This window comes from Bubalus kerabau, chromosome 8, assembly GCF_029407905.1.
Source record: "Bubalus kerabau isolate K-KA32 ecotype Philippines breed swamp buffalo chromosome 8, PCC_UOA_SB_1v2, whole genome shotgun sequence".
In the NCBI taxonomy this organism is placed as follows: domain Eukaryota; kingdom Metazoa; phylum Chordata; class Mammalia; order Artiodactyla; family Bovidae; genus Bubalus; species Bubalus kerabau.
This window is the reverse complement of record NC_073631.1, coordinates 96,135,920-96,155,957: the sequence shown is the minus strand read 5'-3', so window position 1 is coordinate 96,155,957 and position 20,038 is coordinate 96,135,920. Positions and strand designations below refer to the sequence as shown.

At 58.3% G+C, this 20,038-nt stretch overlaps 2 protein-coding genes across 4 annotated transcripts in view; both read right to left on the bottom strand.

The window, feature by feature from the left end:
• Nucleotides 1-127: 127 nt before the first annotated feature.
• On the bottom strand, nt 128-2,918 carry ATP6V1F (ATPase H+ transporting V1 subunit F). Its single transcript, XM_055590867.1, has 2 exons — nt 2,642-2,918; nt 128-602 (listed from the first exon to the last, which is right to left on the bottom strand). Exons 1-2 carry the CDS (start codon nt 2,797-2,799, stop codon nt 401-403), a joined length of 360 nt encoding a protein of 119 aa, XP_055446842.1. The 5' UTR covers nt 2,800-2,918; the 3' UTR covers nt 128-400.
• Nucleotides 2,919-5,847: 2,929 nt separating this feature from the next.
• FLNC (filamin C) overlaps nt 5,848-20,038 on the bottom strand; it is a 28,012-nt gene continuing 13,821 nt past the window's right edge. For 2 of the 3 annotated variants that reach the window (XM_055590862.1, XM_055590863.1), the window contains 28 exons: nt 19,716-19,978; nt 18,515-19,112; nt 17,723-17,896; nt 17,429-17,591; nt 17,028-17,188; nt 16,083-16,250; nt 15,882-16,005; nt 15,184-15,340; nt 14,921-15,110; nt 14,807-14,830; nt 14,440-14,687; nt 13,517-13,616; nt 13,087-13,227; nt 12,697-12,825; nt 12,439-12,612; nt 11,720-11,881; nt 11,409-11,612; nt 10,812-10,964; nt 10,601-10,723; nt 10,234-10,476; nt 9,792-10,061; nt 9,556-9,693; nt 9,178-9,293; nt 8,368-8,500; nt 8,103-8,279; nt 7,738-7,956; nt 6,883-7,092; nt 5,848-6,768 (listed from right to left, as the gene is read on the bottom strand). In XM_055590862.1, coding sequence (XP_055446837.1) covers nt 6,581-6,768; nt 6,883-7,092; nt 7,738-7,956; nt 8,103-8,279; nt 8,368-8,500; nt 9,178-9,293; nt 9,556-9,693; nt 9,792-10,061; nt 10,234-10,476; nt 10,601-10,723; nt 10,812-10,964; nt 11,409-11,612; nt 11,720-11,881; nt 12,439-12,612; nt 12,697-12,825; nt 13,087-13,227; nt 13,517-13,616; nt 14,440-14,687; nt 14,807-14,830; nt 14,921-15,110; nt 15,184-15,340; nt 15,882-16,005; nt 16,083-16,250; nt 17,028-17,188; nt 17,429-17,591; nt 17,723-17,896; nt 18,515-19,112; nt 19,716-19,978 — 5,150 coding nt within the window. In that variant the 3' untranslated portion in view covers nt 5,848-6,580. Of the gene's footprint in view, nt 6,769-6,882; nt 7,093-7,737; nt 7,957-8,102; nt 8,280-8,367; nt 8,501-9,177; nt 9,294-9,555; nt 9,694-9,791; nt 10,062-10,233; nt 10,477-10,600; nt 10,724-10,811; nt 10,965-11,408; nt 11,613-11,719; nt 11,882-12,438; nt 12,613-12,696; nt 12,826-13,086; nt 13,228-13,516; nt 13,617-13,926; nt 14,008-14,439; nt 14,688-14,806; nt 14,831-14,920; nt 15,111-15,183; nt 15,341-15,881; nt 16,006-16,082; nt 16,251-17,027; nt 17,189-17,428; nt 17,592-17,722; nt 17,897-18,514; nt 19,113-19,715; nt 19,979-20,038 lie in introns of all 3 variants that reach the window. The other variant, XM_055590864.1, reaches the window with a different exon arrangement.

Genomic DNA, 20,038 nt, shown 5'->3' with positions numbered 1-20,038 from the left:
TCTTCCTGGTCTAACTCTTCTAGGCCTGGGTCTTCGGCAAAACCTTTTCCAGCCTTGCCAATCAAATCCCCCCCCCCTCCTCAAGAGCCTCCTTCCACACATGTCGTTTCTAGCACCCAGCCTCAGATTGGAGAGAAGCAAGAACGTTATTTTAATTTAACATCAACAATGACACTGTGTAACAGCACAGGGAAGAGGCAGTGGAGAGAAGATACTCAGGTTTCCTGTACCCCAACCAGCCTTAATTTTAATGGCAGAGCCCCAGCAACTGGAAGCCCCCCAGCTCTGGTGCATCTCAGTGGAATGGGAAGGGGCAGGGAATTGGAACTCAAGAGGCTAAGATCTTAGAGAAGGGCTGATGGCAAGCCCAGGGAGAGGCCTCAAGGCAGAGGAGAGCCCTCTAGCGCAGGTCTTCAGCTGTGAACATGCCCCTGGCCCTGCGCAGGATGGAGTCCTTGGCAGCATCATACGGGTGCTCCTTGGACGGGATCTCCAGTACGGCGGGAATGGAGCGCTGGTGGGCGTCAAGGGCGTGCCGCACCATCTCTGCGATGTACTGGTTGATAAGGATGATGCCGATGTCATCCCGGTTTAGAAACTGCCTGGAGGGAGAGATGAGAAGGGAGTCTAGGGCGGCCCACTCTGAGCTGGTGGGCTTGGCCACAGATGTAATGGGCTTAATCCAGAGAGCGCAGTGGACAAGAGAAAAAGGTGCTACACTTAACTCCACTCCGTTTAGAGTCAATTTCATTCAAAAGCTAAGGGCATGGCTTCTACCCCACCCCCACCCCCGCCGCCTGGAAGACTCCCAAATGATCTGCTAATGAAGATGAGGGTGCCTGCTGGTGCGTTCCTTGTGCTGCCTTCAGGTAAGAATGGGAGAGGAGAAGACTATATATGCCAGTCTCTTTGTATCTGCATAAAGAAATAAGCAGAAAGATATGGAAAAAAAATACATGGTGAAGGAAGTAATGAAGTAGAAGAGGTCAGGGGTTGAGAGTGTGACTTCTCAATGTGTAGATCTTTTAAAGATTAATTTGTAAACCACATAAACATGTTAACTTTTCAAAAGGAAACAGATTAAATTTCTAAACACAAAAAAAATTTTTTTGTACCACACCACGTGGCACTTGGGATCTTAGTATCCCAAACAGGGATCGAATCCTTGCCCCCTACTGTGGAAGCATAGAATCTTAACCACTGGACCGCCAGGGAAGTCCCCATAAAAATTTTTAAGGGGGGAAGGCGTTGTTCAGACCACTCATGGTCTATGCTGATAAGGGCAGGGGGTGGATCAGAGGGGAAGTTTGGCCTGAGCCAGGAACAGCATAGGAAGAGGAAAATCAGTAATGAAGGAATCATACTTTCCACACAGAAGAAACCTGGCACTGGGCTCTTATTTTCTTGTGACCACCCACACATTCATTAATTTATTGACTCACTAAAAACTATTTACTATTAAAAAAATAAAAACTATTTACAGAGTAGTTACTCTTTACCAGACACTAAGGCAGGTTAGATTTGATGATTTCAGAGGTCCCTTTTGGTTAGAAACTTGAAAAGATCTTGAAGTAAAATTTGTCCTTCTCTCAAGACAACTCGAGTCACTTTACCAGACTGCTTAGAGATCAGCCTCCTGGGTCAGGGCTGATCATACCCCAGGCAAAAGAAACCAGTCTCAGCCAGCAGCTCAGGGCTGGGCTGTTTAGGGGAAAACAGGCAGGAGAGGTTTGTTCCTGGCATTTGGCATAGGGGCTCCAGAGAAGGGGTGTGGGAAAGAACAGAGGGCTAGCGCTCTCAACTCTAGTCACCAGGTCACCTCCTGGATTAAAGGACATGCCTGCACCCACAGCTTGAAGCTACTGCTTTTAATCCGGGACAGGAAATGAAGATTTGAAGCGCAAGGTATCAGTAGAAGGTAGGACAGTCCTGATATTCTGTCCGCTGAGTTCAGGACAATGGGAAATTCCAAAGCAGACTGAGAGCTGAAGGAGCAGAGTGTGGCCCTCGCTTAAGAAAGGCAGAAAAGGTGAGACTGGGTTCAAATCTTTGCTCCATCTTTTTCCGAATTGTATGACTTTAGTGTGTGCCTTTAACCTCTCTGAACTTTAGTTTTCTTACCAGTAAATGGGAATAACCCCTATCTTACATGATGATTGTGAGCTTCTAAGGGAGAAAACACTTGAAAGCCCGAGCCCACTGCCCAGGTGTTCACTGAGTGAGTGGTTCCTTTAGGAGTCAACTCACACGAGTCCAGCGCTTGCAATGACCGGGGCCTGCTCTACCGGTGAACCGGGAGCTGAGAGTGGCCCTTTCCAGGCCTGGGCACCCTGGAAGTTCAGCTCTGGCGGGACAGGTTGGACCAAAGGGCGGTGCCCGTCCTACATGAGCGGTTCCTCTTCTTTCCTGACACACGGTCATGTGAGGGGGGGCCTTTGTGGACCCGATCTAGCCCTGGTCCCACCGAGCCCCGAAAGGGAACTTGGGCCGCAGTGGCCTCCTCTCCAATCGGTGGACCGACTTTCCCGACCCTCGAGGACGGGGTCTGACACTTCAGCCAGTGTCGCCTCCCGCCCCCTCCCCTCCCCGCGCTCCCACCAGGCAGCAGAGGGTCCAGTTCAGGCCTCGCGGGCTACCTTACCGGAAAGTGTCTTCGATCTCATTGATGGTAGTATCCTTTTCCACCACCAGGAAATTAGGGTGGCGGTTCTTGTTAAGCTCCCCTATGCCGCCCAGCAGGAAGCCAGTCACAGTGTCCTCGTCTCCGATCACCGCAATTAGCTTCCCCCTCCCCGCCATCCTCACAGACCACCCGAGATCCTCAGCGACCGCCGGGTGTCGCCGAAGCCCCGCCTTCGCAGCGCACAGCCTTTTCGGCCGCACCCCCACGCTTTAGACATGCGCAGTTGTACCATTCCGCCTCCTGGGAAATGCGCATTAGGAGCAGAAGCGCCTGACTCAGAATACGCCTGCGCCATAATGGGAGCCCCGAACGCGGGGACTACGATTCCCAGAAGTCCGCGCGGCACAGTCGACTCGCGCAGGTAAGTTCGCTGGTTCTTTAGCCAGGTGAGGCAACTGCTGTTAGACGTCTGGACGCCGAAGGAGAGACGGTTTCTGTTCTCCAGGGTAAGGTCCGAGTCTTTTTCGTGTATGTATGTAACTGTGGCACGTAGTTAACAACTAGTACATATGTGCTCAATTAATAAAAGGATAGATAAGTTAATGATGATACTCTTTCGTGAGTAGTGTGTCAATTGCTAAAATGTGAAACGTACGTGGAAGCACCCATCAGGTGTAACTAACCCATGGGGGAGAGGAGGCGCGCGAAGAAGGCCGCTAGCTGGATGAGGCTGGTAGCGATGAGGACAAGAGGGTGTTGTTAGGAAGAGAAACAGCACGTGTGAAGACTTAGGGACTAGAGAGAACTAGTGCCTTTAAGGAAAGGAAAAGAATTTGGGAGTTATCCTGAGGACAGAGTTATTCTGAAGCCACTGAAGGATTTTAAGCAAGAGAATGATACGGCCAACTTTATGTATTAGCGATAGGTTGAGACCTGTGCTGTGTGAGCAGGCAGGACTGAAGGAAGAGAAACCGTTGTGGGAAGAGATGATGGTGGGCAGAACCCAGGGAGTGGGAATGGGGAATGTGAGAGTCTGGTGGAAACAAGAAGTATTTAGAGACAAAGAGAATAGAACTGGTATTAGATATGTTTGGGGAAATAGACAAGATGACTTCCAGGTTTCTGGCCTGTGCAGCTAGATGGACGGGAGTCACATTCCTGAGAGAGTGAACTCTGAGATGAACATGTTGAAGGAGAAGGGGCCACTCGCTCCCCCTCCCTTCTAACAAACAGGCATCCTGGCATCTGGCATTTGATCTGTGGGTTGAGAGCACTTGAGCCATCCGGATGGTCTGGTCTGGTGGTTACATGTGTGATAGGCTCGGGATTTTAACCTAAGTGGTATGAATCTCGGCCTTGATACTTAGAGGTATGATTTGGGACTCATCACCAAAATTCTCAGGACCTTATCTCTTCAGGTAATAATGTGCCCATCTCACAGATCTGTTAGGATTAAGTGAGGTAGAGTCCTTACATGCTTAGCAGCTGAGGCCATGCTACCACTGAGGGAGAGCAGCGGGACTGGATATCCATAAACACATCCCCTCACAGGTGGAGGGCAGCAGGAGGAGGAGGAGGCCGGCAACTTAGCAGGAAAATGCTCCCCATCTTGGGGCGAGGTGGGAGGGGAGGCAGAGAGTGAGGAAGGACGTGAGTAGAAGCACTGGCTCGGTGCCTGGCACAGGGCTGGCCCTTAATGGCCATGAATGGCTGGGAACTTGAGAAGGGATCTCGCCCTTCAAGGGTCTGTCAGGTGAGGGAGGGGGCTGTGAGAGCACCCCATTCATCACACACACCTTCATTCAACCAGCCTTTATCAACTGTGGCCATGGAGAGGCTGAGGACATGAGATTGATAAAATACAGTTTCTGTCCTCAAGGAACTCTCTCAGGACTGAAGGGAGAGTAAACATATCACAGGGAGGGAGATGGACTTACAGAAAGAGAGGCCCTGGAAGGGTCTTGAGGGGGAAGAGAAGGACGAGAGGAGCCAGGAGGCAGACATCCTTTGAGTGAAAAGGTAGGGGATGGGCATATTTGGAGCCAGGCCACGTGTGTTGGGTTTTCTCTGGTCAACCCACCACTATGTGCCGAATGTCTGGAATGAATCTAGAGCTGGGGGATCAGTTGAGTGAAGCTGCCTTGCCCTGCTCTGGCTACTCAGTTGCTTATTTACTCGTTGGTCACACCTGTCTGTATTCGACCTCCTAGGTCAGGGAGCGCAGTCTGGTGGGGCAGGCCCACCCTCAGATTCACTGTTACAGACTAGGGTAGTAGTAATAAATGCAGCCAGAGATGTGCCCCAGGGCAGCATGAGAGCTGGGGGGCAGGTCTGGGAGGATAGGGAGGGGTTCAGGAAAGCTTCCTGTTGGCCAGGAAGGTGAGGAGGGTGGAGAGGCAAGGATGTTCCGGGGCAGAGGCCCAAACTGCAGCACGTGGGTCTGGGAATCTAGAAGTTGTGAAGAGGGTAGGAGGTGGAGGGTGTGGTGAGAAAGGGTACACCACCAGCTTGGCTGGAGGTTTCAATGAATGGGTAGGGAGGCTCTGGGGGCCTTGTTAGGACACGTAGACTAGACTAGAAGGGAGCCACAGAAGGGTCTTAGACCAGAGAGGGCCACAGTTCCTGTAATGTGACCACCCTCCTCTGGCTGTAGTGTGGTGAGCTGGAGGGAGCTGCTGGTGGATCAGGAAGGAGGGACCAGTTCAGGAGGGAGGCCCTAAGCAAGGTCGGGCTGGAGGAGACCCAGCTTTGACCCAGGACCTAGCTGGAGTGACAGGTTCCTGGGTTCGTTTGTGGTTCTGCCTGCCTGCTGGTTGAGGAGCATTCCTGCATGAGCCAGGGGTGACTGTTTTTTAAGGTCCTGATTTTGAGAACATCCTTGAGCTCAGTCTGAACAAAAACTGGCCTCCCAGTAGTCCCTGGGGCAATCTTCTACAACACAGTGTCCCCCTCCCTCTCCCACCCCCAGCTCTCCGGGAATCTGAGGACTAAGCCCACATCCCTGACATGCCCCCCTTTCTTTGCAGCATTCTGTCAACATTCCAGACCTCCCCAAATAGATGGCCCAGAGGGGTGCCTCTCTGCCCCAGGCCCTTCCCCTGGACCTGACTCGGTCCTCGAGGGGACAGGCAACCAGCCTCTGCCTCCCAAGGCCTGGTTGAGGGTCAACAGCCAGAGCTGGCCAGCCAAGGAAAGCGCACACACACAAGGCACAACCACACCTCTGCGACAGGCCGCACTTTATTTGGAGTTTTCCGCCTAAACGGCTCCCAGCTGAGCCGCATGACATGTGCAAAAGCCCCCCAGAAAGCTGGGCCTCGCAGTGTGTAAAAAAGGCCCCCCCATGGGGCAGAGCTGTGCAATTATTAAAAAAAAAAAAAAAAAAAAGAAAGAAATCAGTCCCCCAGGAAGCCTGGCTGGGGTCTCAATCGCCTGGGGCCAGGACGTGTGTGCAGCTGCCGCTAGGTACACTTTCTCCTCTGACTGTGCTTCGTTTTCCAAGTTAACGCTCTGGGGTTGTGGCCACCAGAGGGGCTGGACGCAGTCCTCAGCGGCTAGGAGGCCTGGCTGGCAGTGCGATTTGAGGGTGACCTCTCTCACACATGCAGACACCCCCAAACACGTGCTCCTCCACTGGCCTCAGCCCCACCAGAAAACACAGGGCTTCCCTGGCCCCCCAACCCCCAGTTCACCCTCAGGTCACATTTGAGGCGAGGGACACTGCCCTGAAACACACAAGGCCCTCCAGCCAGAGGGCCTGGCAGCGAGGGGGCAGTGCCACTCCGTCCACATCCCAGGGCAGGTGTTTGTGTGTCTGATTCTGCGAGCGTGCATCTGGGTGTGGCCCGTGTGTGTGTGTGTGTGTGTGTGTGTGTGTGTCTGTCTGTCTGTGAGTGTGTCTGTGAGTGTGTTTGGCCAGAGGTGGGGGCCGAGGCTGGGGGGAGGCACTTCTGGGATTCAGGGCACATTGACTTTGAAGGGGCTTCCGGGGACACTTTCATCGCCCCACTTGACGATGAGGATGTAGTCCCCTTTCTCCTTGACGGTGTAGGTGACGTTGTACACCCGGTTCCCCATGTGCTTCACGTATACCTCCTCACAGGGGGTCTTGGGCCCGTGCACGCCCACCATCATCATATTGGTGCCTGGAGAGAGAGGCAGCGAGGGACAGGCTCACCCCCAGCCCTTGGCCCCACGTTCGCGCACACTTGCCCACCCTGGGAGACCGCCCCCGCTCCCCCGCTCCGCCTGCTGCCTGCCTGCTTTGCTGCAATCCACAGTGAAGGAGTTCTTCTGGCCCACAAAGGCCTGGGACAGCCCGGGGCCCCGCGTCACCACCTTGCTGGCATCTGAGGAGAACTTGGGGATGGAGCTGTAGCTGGAACCCCGGCTTGAGGACGACTTGGTCACAGTCTCCACCAGAACCGTGGATGTTTCATGAAGGCTGTGGCCTCCAGAGAGCCGGGGACCTGAGGGGCAGGGTGGGGTGGCCACAAGCCGGGTCAGAGGCCTGCTCTTCCCGAGGCGGTAGGCCCCGTGTGGCAGCTGACAGCCCACGTTCCCTTCCTCAGCTGCAGCATCCTAGGAGCAGCAGCCCATTTCACACAGGGCTCTCGGGCAGGCCTGTCTCCAGGTCTGGGGCCTCCATGGCTCTGTCCACCCTCCCCCACCCTTCTGGGCTTTGTCTGGGACCCCAAGTCACACGGTAGGTAGAGCCCTGCTTTAAAAAGGAACAAGTATCCAACCAATCCTTCACACAGCTTCCAGAAGGAAAATCAGGTAAATGTCTGCTGAGCTCTGTCTTCTTGGAAGCCAGAAATGGGGATGCCAGGAGGGCAGAGTTAAGTGAAAACTTGGGGAGCCACCGCAGGGAAAAGATTAGTCAAGGGATGGACAGTAGAGAGGGATTTGATTTTTTTTTAAATGATGTGCACGAGTCCACACATAGAAGGTGGGGAATGGCACGTTGTGTAAAGCCAGGCCCACTTTATTCCTGGTAACCTGAAACACTGATGTTTGGGGCCAACTCTGACCCGGATGTGAACAGCCACTGGAGCCAGCCCAGGATAGGCTTCCAGCCCAGGGTGGGACCTCAGCCCACCCAGAACACTCACCTGTGACTTTAGCCTTGAAGGGGCTGCCCACGATGTGCTGGGGGCCACCATACTTGATAGCAATGAGGTAGTTGCCAGGAGCCATGGGAGTATAAGTGACCACGTGACCCTCGGGACACTCCCGACAGTCCAGCTGCACCTTGGAGGGGCCATCAATGGTGACAGACAAGGCCCCTGAGCCTGCATTCAGGGTGTTGACGATGAACTCTGACGACACGCCTGGGGACCAGAGGTAGCAAGGATGTAGGTAAGAAGGGCTTGGGGCCCAGAGCTGGGATGGGCCCGGGCTCCCCGGAGCAGACCTCTGCCAGGACTTGGGGCTCATCAGCACTGTCCCACCCCTCTCCCCAGCCCCAGGCACTCACCTGTAGTGCCTCCCTCGAGCCCAGGACCATAGGCCGACACCAAGCCTGGGTCCCCAGCCTGGCTCTGCTCCCCAACTCGGATCTTGAAGGGACTGCCAGGGATATGAGCACCGTTGAACTTGACGTCGATGGAGTGGACGCCATTCTCGTGGGGGATGAAACGGATGGTGTGCTTGTCTGTGGGGGCAGAGGTTGGTGGGTGAGCCTTAGTCTTTCCCCTCCCCTTTCCAGAAGGTCCTAGCCTGGCAGGGACAGGCCAGCTCACCACTGTCCAGCTCGGAGACATAGCACTCCTCCACTGCACCCGAGGGCGTGTGCACCCTAGCGTCGATCACGCCCCGTGCGCCGTTCAGCTGCACCGCAAAGGACGCCGGCTGATTCACCTTGAGCCCGGTCTCCTGCAGAGACCATGGAGGGTGCTCAGACTCCTGGGAGGGCCTGGAGGGCTCATGTCTGCAGCCTGGCACTGATATCCCTTCCTGCCTAGCCCGGAGGCTCCCTCCTCCCACCCCCAGCTGCCCCCTGCCGCCTGACCCAGCTTAGGGAGGCTCTGAACAAGGCTGTGATGGGAGGCAGACGCTGGGTCTTTGGCCTTGGCAACCACCTGCTATAAGGTGGGGCCACCTGGCTGTGCCGGGCATGGTCGGGGACCAGAGATGATGTGTCCTGTCCTGGCTGGGGAGGTTAAGACCCAGATACCATAAAGCTGGCCTGATAGCAGAGAACCCAGTGCTGGGATGGGAAAAAGAGGCATGTGGGCTGGACTGCCCTGGGGGCACTTGATGGGGAAGGTGGGGCCGATGGGGAGGTTTGGGGGGGCAGGTGGTGAAGATGAAACCAGTTCTAGGATGGGGAAGGGGGCGGAGGACACAGCGGCACCTGAGGCTGCCAAGACTACCCCAAGGGGCAGCTAGCATAGCTAGAGCCCCCTGTTGTCCAAACACTGGGAGAGAGGGGCCACCTGTCTGGCCCTTCCAAGGTCACTGCTAAGTCCCTGGTCACATGGGCATACCATCCTCTACTCCTGCCCATCCCTCAGGGTGGCAGGAGGGCCCCATCCCCCCCGGGCACACACCTGGAGGCTGGTGACAGTGAGACGGCGAGCATCATCTGAGAGGGAGGCCACGGGTACCACGAAAGGGCTGTCTGGGATGTGCTCGTCGTTGAACTTGATGGAGACCTCGTAGTCACCTGGGGAGAGAAGACCAGTCAGCGCAAGCTCCAGGACGGGACAGCAGCGGGGGAAACAACCCCACCCTGATCTCAGCCCCAGACAAGCTCCTAGGTCGAGCTCAGCTCTGGAGACACATGTTCCCAGGAGTGTAGAGTGGAGGGAAATGGGGCAGAGAAACTGCAGCGGCCCAGGTGAGGGGTTGGTTTGGGAGCCCTGTCTCCTGCCGGGGCGAGCAGAAGCCTGGTCTGGAAAGTCAGGCAGGCCCAGCAAGATGCCCACCTGGCTCCTGGACGACATAGGAGACCCCGCACGAGCCGTCCTTGCGGTCCTCAAATGCAATTTCTGCCTTGCTGGGACCCTCCACGGCGATTGATAGGCCCCCGGCACCTGCTTCTCGGGTCCAGATGCTGAACTCGGCTGGAGACAGAAACGGGACAGGGGCAGCTCTTCAGCACCGTCACCCACCCTGCTGGCTGTCCTCCCCCATCCCCCATCCCGGGAACCTACCCCCTTACCTGGCACGCCAGCCACCCCTCGCTCCAGCCCCGTGCCTCCAGCCCGCACCTTGTGGGCACCACCTTCACCCAGCGGCCCCACGGTGAACTGAAAGGGGCTGCCTGGCACATGCTGGCCGCGGTACTTGACAGTGACCGTGTGGGGCCCCATCTCCTGGGGCACAAAGCGGACGCTGTACGCGCTGTCCTCCCCCTCCACGATCTCGGCAGCTTCCGTCTTGCCCGACGGGCTGGTCACCTGTGCGGTCATGTCCTGAGAGCTGGCCTCACCTGCAGGGGGTGGGGAGTGTCAGGGCGACACCAGGGCTGCTCCAGGCCCTCACCCTTCCCTCCCTCCCTCAGTAAACACCCCCTCCTCTGCTCAGACCAGCAGCCTCCCCATCCTGTCCCGAGGGACAGAAGGCCCACCTCCCTGTGAAGAGCCCGGCCCGGTCCTGCTCACCCTCCTGCTGCCGGGTGATGCTGCCAAAAGAGCCCAGGCGCTCCCGGCCCAGGAAGTCCCCGAAGACGGCGGGGAAGGGGTCTCCGCCAACCTGGGTGGACTCCTCCACCCGCACCTCGCGCTTGGTCTCCCCGCCCCGCGTCTTGCTGATCTCCGTGCGCTCTGTGCGGGTGTATGTGTGGCTGCTGCGGGTGAAGGTGCGTGTCAGGCGCTCCTGGGCGGACACCATCTGGAACCAGTTCCCTGTGGGACACGTGGAGCAGGCGGAGGGGAGGGAGGTGAGAAATAAGCCAGAAGGACAGAGGCCCCGGGGACAGGCTCTGGGCCGTCCCGCAGCCCCACCCCACCAGGCTCTTCCAGCGCCCACCTGGGATCTTGAGGTTGAGGTCACAGGTGCTGCCGATGGTGGCGATGGATGGCGCCTGCCTGCGCCGGGTGATGCTTTCCTTCATGCGGCCCTCGCCGGTGACCTTCACTGTGAAGGGGCTTCCTGTAGGGACAAGAAAGAGTGGGTCAGCCACCTCAGGTCACTCATCTCCAGCCTCCTGGCCCATCCCGGCCACAGCCCAGAGCCTTACCAGGCACGTGCTTGTCAGCGAACTTGATATTGATGATGTAGGTGCCGGGTTCGGTGGGGCAGTAGGTAACTTTGCACGTGCCATCCTCCATGTCCTCACAGTTGATGTCCACCTTGCTAGGGCCTTCAATACTCAGCCCCAGGCCCCCATAACCTAGCAGGAGGCAAGGGACACGTCTCCCTCAGTCCCCACTGCCATCTGCTCTCCCCTCCCCAAACCCCAGGCTCCGCCCAGAACCGACACCCAAGGAGCATCGTAACCACTAAGGAAAGATGGCTCAGTAGAAGGAGGGGTGAGCCAGGCAGTGACCCAGAGGGTCAGGGATAGGTAGTCTGGAAATTTCTCTAAGGCAGGCCTCTTGGGTTTTGGTGAGTGAAGGAGAGACAGACTCAGGATGGCTGAGCTTTCTCTTAGACACAGGAGAAGCGACAGGGGGACATTTACTCTTCCCAGGTGGGCCCCAGAATGGGAATCTCAGCAGAGACTGGGCCAGGAAGTTCAGGAGGGGAGGTTATGGTCCAGGGGCGCTGTAAAGGAAAGGACTGGTCCCCACTTGAGGCACTAGCTACAGTGAGGGGTCTCCGGGGCAAGAAGCACCTGCATTACGAGTGTCCACGATGAACTCCGCCACCTGGAATGTGTGTCCTTCGGACAGGCCCTTGCCCCAAACCCGCACCTTGCTAGCATCCCCAATCTCAGACGGTCCCACCAGGATCTTGAAGGGGCTGTTGGTGACATGCTTGCCGCTCTTGCGCACGCTCACCACATGCTCCCCAACTTCTTTGGGGGTAAAGGAGATGCCTGTTGAGGGGGAGGTCAGGCATGAATGGAGCTCTGGGCCTGGCAGTAGTCCTTTCCCAGCTCCCCCACCTTCCTCCCCTGGGCCCCTGCCATGGCACCACGCTCACCGATGTGCCGGTTGGGCAGACGCTTCAGCAGACAGGGCTCCTCGTTGCCCGAGGGGGCACGGATGCTAGCGGTCAGCTGGCTCAGGTCACTCTCGGTGATCTTCAGGGACACATCCGTGGAGGTGCCCACATTCAGCTGTGACGTCCTCATTGAGTCATCGCCTAGGGGAGAGTTGCCATGTCAGGCGGGCTGACTCCAGGCAGGCCCTGCCCTCGTGGGGATCAGGAGGCTCCCTGGACTCAACAGAGCCTTTGCCCACCCCCCTCAACCCCCAAAGCAGGCACAGAGAGACTGGGGAGAGCACAATCTCCATGCACATGTTAGGGGCCCGAGATTAGGGATGAGTCAGCACCCCAGTCCTGAATGGGTTAAACCTCTAATTTACATAAATTTAAATTCTGAGTCAGGTAATTTAGTAGGACCAAAAAAAAAAACTGAGACTAGACCGCACAGCCCAGTTCCCTTACCTGCTGTGTGTTGCCCCTCCGGGCCTACCAGTTTCCTCACCTATCAACATCCTGACTTAAAAGACTGCGAGAGTGTGTTTCAAAGGGTAGCTGAGTGTTTCTCACTTGCTGTAGAGAACAGCGTACTCCTTACACATATCCAAAAATGACCTCTTCCACCTGGAGGGCACCCTACCCTAAGCACCCGAGACTTGGACGTGCCGGGCTTGCACAGCCATCGTGTGCCGGGGTGTGCCCACGCATCCACCCACCTGTGATCTTGGCTGTGAAGGGGCTCCCGGGGATGTGCTTGTCGTCGAAGCGCACGATGATGCTGTAGTCCCCAGGCGCCGTGGGGAGGTAGGACACGGTGCAGGTGCCGTCCTTGTTGTCCTTGCAGGTGATCTCCGCCTTGGACGGGCCCTCCACGGCCAGGGACAGGCCCCCTGTGGGTGGAGGCGGGGCCGCGGTCAGAGGGCCTCACCCCTGCCCCGCTGCCCATCCCCAGCCCCTGCCGGAGCTCCCCTCACCTTCCCCGGCATCCTTGGTGACAATGGTGAAGGTGGCCGGCTTGTTGACCATGCCATGGCTCAGGCCTGGTCCGTAGGCGCTGACGTGGCGGCTGTTGATGGCGTCCACGTAGAACTGCAGGGGGCTCCCTGGGGGTGGTGGGGGAAAGGGGGCTGGGTCAGCAGTGAGCACAGGGGCTGCCTGAGCCCCCCTCGGACCCCCACACCTTCCCACAGCCTCCCCGCCAGGCCCTGCATCTGTGCCGACGGGGCCTCCCACCAGGACACCAGCCTTCCTGGGGCCTCACATGTGTCTGCACACAGCACATGCTCAATAATTATGAGTGAAAGAAGGCCGATGAGGAGGAAGTCACTGTGGGCTCCCCTCAGCCCGGCTCAGCCCCGACTCACCAGGGATGTGGTTGCCGTCATACTTGATCCCCATCTGGTGCAGGCCCTTCTCGGTGGGCGCGTACCTCACTGTGATGGTGCCATCCTTGTTGTCAGTGATGTTGGGCCGGGCGGTCTTCCCAGAGGGCATCCGCACCTCCCCTGCCAGGCAGACACGGGTACGTGTGGGACCCCAGTTTCTCCTGGCTCCACCCCCTTGCTGTCCCAGGCTCCCCCGCCACCAGGAGACAGCCAGGAGGCCTCAGGGTGAATCCTGACCTGGGAGACAGAAGGCTGGAGTCTTGAGTTCCAGCTCTGCTCAGCTTGCTGTGTGACCCCGGGGAGCTTACTTCCCCACTCTGGGCCCCAGCTTTCATCTCTTAAGGAGGAGCTGGGCCTGGACACATGTCCTCCCTTGGGGCCATCCTGCCACGGGGCCCTGGGGCAGTACCTGTGAGTTCCCCTTTCTGCACAGTGAAGGGGATGACCAGGTTGAAGGGTCTCAGCATGGACTCCATGGGTTCTGCAGGCACCACCGGCTCCTCTGTGGCCTGTGGCGGGGGAGAGGGAACAGTCACTTGGCTGGGAAAGGTCTGGGAAACTCAGCCTGGGCCGTGACTGAAGTCAGAGAAGGTGAGGAAAGAGCAAGATGGTTAATGGTGAAACCAGAGGGCAGAAGAGGCGCGTCAGCTGCAAGAGAAGAGGTGCCGTGCCCAGCTCCGGGATCCGTCTGCCCCGCCTGACTTCCCGCCTGCTCCCCAAGATGGCCCCCAAACCATGCCCCGGCCCTGGCCACTGAAGAAAAGAGATGAAGGAAGAGGAGACGGGGGGCGAGTGTGGCCCAGGTGGGAGGGGCAGTACCCAGTGTGTGGGATAGGCGCTGGGCCGGTGCAGCTGCGGCACGTCTGGGGGCTCCTCCACGCGGGGCATGGCCTCACACGCCTGGGAGGCAAGGCACGGGAGAGTACGGGCTGTGACAGGCCAGTCCCCACCAGCTCGGGTGACCACAGGCTGACTCAGAATGGCCCAGGGACCTGATACCCTGGGCTGCCCCTAGGGCAGGATGGCTATCTTGGGTGCTTTACTCTCCTGAGGGCTTCCCTGTCCTGCAGGGCCACCTGAGGAGATGGACGGGGATGGTGGGCCCGGGGGTCAGGTTCCACCAGAGAGCTGCCTGACGCCCAGAGGGGCCAGAGGCAGGGCTGCATGCCTCCTGGGTTGGGAGGCTGCGGGAAAGCACAGGCCCCACCCTGGAGCACTCTGGGCCCAGGATCCATCGAACGTGAGGACGGGTTCTGGGGTTCCTTGCTCCCACTAAGAGGGCCTGGCCCCCCTCCCTGCCACCCCCAGCTCTGCTGTGGCCACTGAACTTACCAGCACGTGGAAGGGGCTGTTGGGGATGTGCTCGCCTCCGAAGCGAATGGTGATGACGTACTTGCCGGGCTCGGGCGCCGTGTAGTAGATGTCGAAGGTACCGTCGTGGTTCTCGACCACATCCACGTCGAGCTCCGCCCCGTCAGGTGTGGACACCGTGCACGTCACCTTCCCCTTGCCTGCGGCTTTGGCATCCACTGTGATCACCGTCTCCTCCCCAATCTGGATGCGAGGGCCCAGGCAGGCACCTGCCACACAGGAGTGCCCGGTCAGGGGTCCGTGGGACCTGTGCCCACTCCCCCCGCTCAGTTCCAGCTGCCCCCATCGCCTCAGCCCACACCAAAAAGAGAAGAAAAAGGACACTCACCCAGGCCGTGACCTCCAATGGACACTGGAAATAGAGAAAAGCGTAAGCCGCAGTGTTACGGATGAGCTGGGGTGGGGGTGTGTAGGGAGGGGAGGGGCAGGGGTGGGTGCCCACCTGTGACCAGGCACTTGCTGGCGTCCCCAGTGGGCAGGGCATGGATGCGGAAGGGCGAGTAGGGGATCTCATCGCCGCCATACTTGATGGTGATGGTGTACCGGCCGCTCATGTCCGGGAGGTAGGACACAGTGTACGTGCCATCCCCGTTGTCTCGGATGTTGGCCTTCTTGGGCTTACCCTCAGGGTCCTGGGGGAGAAGCAGCGGTTAAGGCCTGCCTGTGCCCAGACCCTGGCCTGAGAGGTGGGCAGCACAGACTCACCAGGATCTGGACAGTGAGCAAGCCCTCCCCAGCATCCCGGGCATCGATGGTGAACTCCACGGGCAGGCTGGCCGGGATGCCAGAGGCGTTGAGGCCAGGGCCGCTGGCCCGCACCTTGCTGGCATCGTGGGCTGGAAGCACCTTGATCTTGAAGGGGCTTGAGAGGCAGAAGGGATAGACAGTTGGCTGAGATTCAGGGGGAGAAGGAATCTCATCTCATTTTGGGCCTGGAATACCCCCTACATTCACGAGCAGGGAGAGGAGTCCTGGCAGGGAGGAGGGACCAAGTCAAGCCTGAGTCTTAGGGGAGGGTCACAAAGGTGTGGCCCTGACAAAGCCTGGGCATTTCTTCTGCACTCTCCAGGAAGATGCTTCAGATGCTTTGAAGAGAGGCTGCAGGAGGCTGCCTTGTCACACCTATTTGTAGCCACATGATGCCTTTTCCCAAGGTGCTGATTTTGTAGCTAACTAGGGGGACAGCCCAGCCAGAGGAGAGCCCCTGGGGCTGTGCCACCTCCAGGGTAGAGAAGAAGATGGGCAGGGGGCCCTTAGGAAGAGTGGGATGGTGCAGCAGAGAACAGATGAGGCGTAGACAAGTAGGGGAGTGTTTGCAGGGCCCTGGAGTGGCCCTGCAGCTGTGGCCCTGGTGAGAGCTCCCCAGAGCCCAGCAGAGCACAGAACCCCAGGCTGGGCCTCACCTGCGTGGTACCTCCTGGTCGGCGTACTTGACAGCTACTGTGTAGGGCCCGTCCGTGGCTGGGGTGTAGTGGACGGTGTGGGTGCCATCCCCATTGTCACGCACCTCCACAGGCTCGGCCACACCTGGGCAAAGGGAATAGTCAGCAGAGCCTCCTGGCACCCTTTCCGTCTCCTTCCACCTGGCCCCAGACACTCCATACCTGTGGGGCCCAGCACGGCCACCTGCAGGGGCGCCCGGCCAGCTTGGCTGCAGTCCACTGTGAAGGTCTGGGGTACCCGGGCCCTGACGCCGGCTCCCAGCCCTGGGCCCGAGCACTTCACCTTTCCAGGGTCCACCACATCTTTCACTGGCACCCGGAATGGACTCCCTGCAAGGAAGACGGTCGTCAGCCCCAGCCCACCTGCCCCAGAAGGTCTCCCCGACTCAGAGGACCCAGGAAAGCGAGGCTTCCCCTGCCTTTGAAATGCCCCTGGGATACCAGACCAAATGTGCAAACACTTAGAAACTTGCTAAGAAAATGTAACAAGGAGAAATAAACTTGGCTACAGAATATATACCCCAATAAAAATTAATAAAAGTAAAATTTAAAAACAAAAACCAAAAACTTGGCTACAGGCTGAGGCAGGGTGAATCCACTTATTTAGGCCACATGCCTGAAAGAAGGCCCTCCTAAATTAGTAAATTGCTAAAAGAAGTATTTGTAAAAGAAAATGAATTTTTTCCAGCATGAAATTAGATAAGTAGGGCGGGGACAGTCCCATTTCAGCAAGCCCGGGTAATGTGATAATTGAAGACACCAACCATTCCCCACCCCTGCTGGAGGGGAGGGGGGTTCCTGGCTTTGCTGACAGAGCAAGAGGGTGTGAGAGGCTGTCCTGACACTGGCTTGGACTGTGAGTGATGGAACTCACCTGAGATCTGGTGCCCCAGGCAAAAGGGCCGAGACACCAGTGCTGGGCCTCTGGGAATGAGCTGTACCCGCCGCCCTGCCTCAGCCCTCACCATGGCACCCGTGCCTGCCTACTCCTCGTCCCTCCTGCTGGTTTGGGGCTTTGCTCCTCCTCCTACTTCCTTCCAGTTTCCCTCACACGGAGCAGGCCCCCTGCTGGCCTCCCCGACACCCCCTCCCGCCCCCAGTGCACACCTGGAATGGGCCGGCCCCCGAAGGTGATGTTGACGTCGTAGTCGCCGGGAGTGAAGGGGATGTACTCCACGGTGCAGCTCCCGTCCTTGTTGTCCTTGCAAGACATCTTGGCTTCCGACGGGCCCTCGATGGCTAGGCCTAGGCCCCCGGTGCCAGCTCCCCTACAAGAGGACAGCCCTACATCAGCGCCGCAAGGACCAGTGAGTTGGGATGGAGAAGCAGGTGAATAGGGGTGTGGGGCCAGCTGAGAAGAGACCAGCAGCTACAGCAGGGAGGTTTGCAGCCTTGACAGAGGGTGGGTGGGGATGAGGTCCACACAGCAGGATGAGGGGGAAGAGCAGGTGGCTGGGCTCAGGGTGGCCACAGCATCAGGGTCAAGTTTAGGAAAGGGGCAGGCGTACCTGGTTTCCACAGTGAAGCGGTTAGCTTTGTTGACCAAGCCCCCCTCCAGGCCTGGCCCGAAGGCCCGGACACGGGTGGGGTCACAGCCCTCAGTCACGCCCACGCGGAAGGGGCTCTTGGGCACGGCCACGTCATCGTACAGCACCTCCACCAAGTGCGCTCCTGGAAGTCAGCCACACGGCTCAGGTCAGGGTGTGCGCGGTCCCCACCACCCGCCCCTCTGAAAACGCTGGGGCCAGACCTCCAGCGTCCCCGCCCAGCCCGCCAGCGTCCCGCCCAGCCCAGCCCCTCACCCTCTTCGTAGGCTGTGTACTGCACGCGGTAGGTGCCGTCCCCGTTGTCGGTCACGTAGGTGTCCGTCTTAGCGCCCGAGGGGTTGAGCACGCGAGCCGTCACATGGTTCCCACCCGTGGCTGTCAGGGATCTCGCATCCACAGTGAACTCAGTGGTCACTTCACGCAGGACACCTGGGTCCCAGGAGACGAGCGCTCAGCCCTCACATGCCTGCCCACCCCTGCCCTCCCTCCCCAGCTCTGAGGCGGCGGCTCCTCTCTACCTGCTACTCCCCAGCCTGGACCATCCCCACAGCCCAGGCCCTGCTTCCCATAGCCCCTGCCTTCCCTCTCTTCAGCACATAGTGACATTCTGCTCACCTGAGTCTCCCCACCTGGCCGTGGGCCCCTGGAGCGTGGGGCTGGCTCTTCCAACCCTCTGCATGCCCCACCCTGCCTGGCCCAGGGTCTGGCCCCCAGCAGATAGTAACTCAGTCACTGAACTGAGCTGAACTATCTCCTGACTCTCGTCGCCCTCGACCCCAAAGCCTTCCCTCTGTACCATCAAATGCAAGATTCTTTGATTTTCAGATCGGCTGATGAAAGTTGAGGATGTCCCAAGGAAAATGGCCACAGGCAGAAGCAATCTTGCCACCCAGACCAAGGCAAAGCTCCATGCCCTGCCCTTGGCTTTGATACCTTCTCAGGGGTATCTGAGCCCCTAGGACGCCAGTGCTGCCCCCCAAGCCCTCAGCCCCGCTTCCCTCTTCCCCTGACTGGTGACATGACCAGCTCCAGGTTTCTCTCACTCACCGTGCGGCTCCACACCGGGCCCTGAGACCTTGACCCCACTGGTGTCGACTGCGGGCTGCACATGGACGCGGGTGGGGAACTTGGGTACAGGGTGCCCGCCGTACTTGATGGTAATGGTATAGGTGCCAGGGAAGGCGGGGCTGTAGGTGATGTGGTAGGTGCCGTCCGCGTTGTTGTGGATCAGCACCTCGGCCTTGACGCCGGCGTCCGACAGGATCTCAATGGTCAGCTCGGCCTCGCCCGCCTCTGAGCAGTCCACAGTGAAGGTGGCTGCCTCCCCAGCCTTGCCGCGCTCCAGGCCTGGCCCACTGGCCCGCACCTTGCTCGGGTCAAACACGGGCCGGATGGTAGCCTTGAAGGGTGATCCGGGGATGTGGGCTTCGGCAAACAGGATGTTGATGGTGTACTCGCCCGGCTCCGTGGGCAGATAGCTGACGGCACAGGATCCATCCCCATTGTCCTGGCACTCGATCTTGGCCTCGCAGGGGCCCTCCACGGTCAACCCCAGGCCACCGGTGCCCGCTCCCTTGGTGTCGATGGAGAAGGGCGCTGGTGTACCTACCAGCCCGCCCTTGAGACCAGGGCCATAAGCACAGACCTAAAAGAAGGAGCAGGTGTGTGGGTTACCTCGACTGGTCCCACGCCCAGCCTTCGTGGCTCCCAAATCAGCTAAGCACTTTCAACTGTAGCAGCTCCCACAGGCTGAGTCCTGATAACAATTCCACGTGAGGAAACGCAGGGAGATTAAAAAATCTGTCCCGGCTGATGGACCTGGGGTTGAAGCCCAGGTCAGATCCAAGGCCAGGCTCTTAATAACTAAGCTGTCTTGATATGAGTATATATGGAATGGATAAACAACAAGGTCCTACCGTATGGCACAGAGAACTGTATTCAATATCCTGTGATAAACTATAATGGAAAAGAATATTTTTTTAAATGTATGCATTTGTATGCATGTATAACTGAATCACATTGATGTACAGCAGTAATTAACACAACATTGGAAACCAACTATACTTCAATAAAAATATAAAAAAACAAAAACTAAGCTCTTGCAAAGGCAAGTCCTGAGCTGGGGGACTGCCTCGGCTCTGGGCCCTGGCTGTGCTCACCCCAGGACATAAGGCCTCTGGCCTCGGCCCCTGTGAACTACCCACCTTCCCTACAAGCCCCTAGCTCCCACCCGCCCCTACTTCCTCACCTTGGAGGGGTCAGGGGGCAGGACGCCCTCCACGGCGAAGGGGCTGCCAGGCACCGGGTGACCATCATAGGTGATGTCCACCTTGTAGGGCCCCTCCTCAGGGGGCATGTAGCGCACCGCCTGGGTCTCAGCTCCACCGCCAGGCTCCAGCTTGCAGGGGATGGGTCGTCGCGAGGGCGAGGTCATCCGCACATCCAGCTGGCCCTGACCGCCAGCCCCTCGTGTGTTCACAGAAAATGCCTGTTCCTGCCCCACAGCCACCTCTGTGTGGAGGGTGAGGGACACGGTGAGCAGAGACTCCAACCCACCGCCCCCCTCAACCC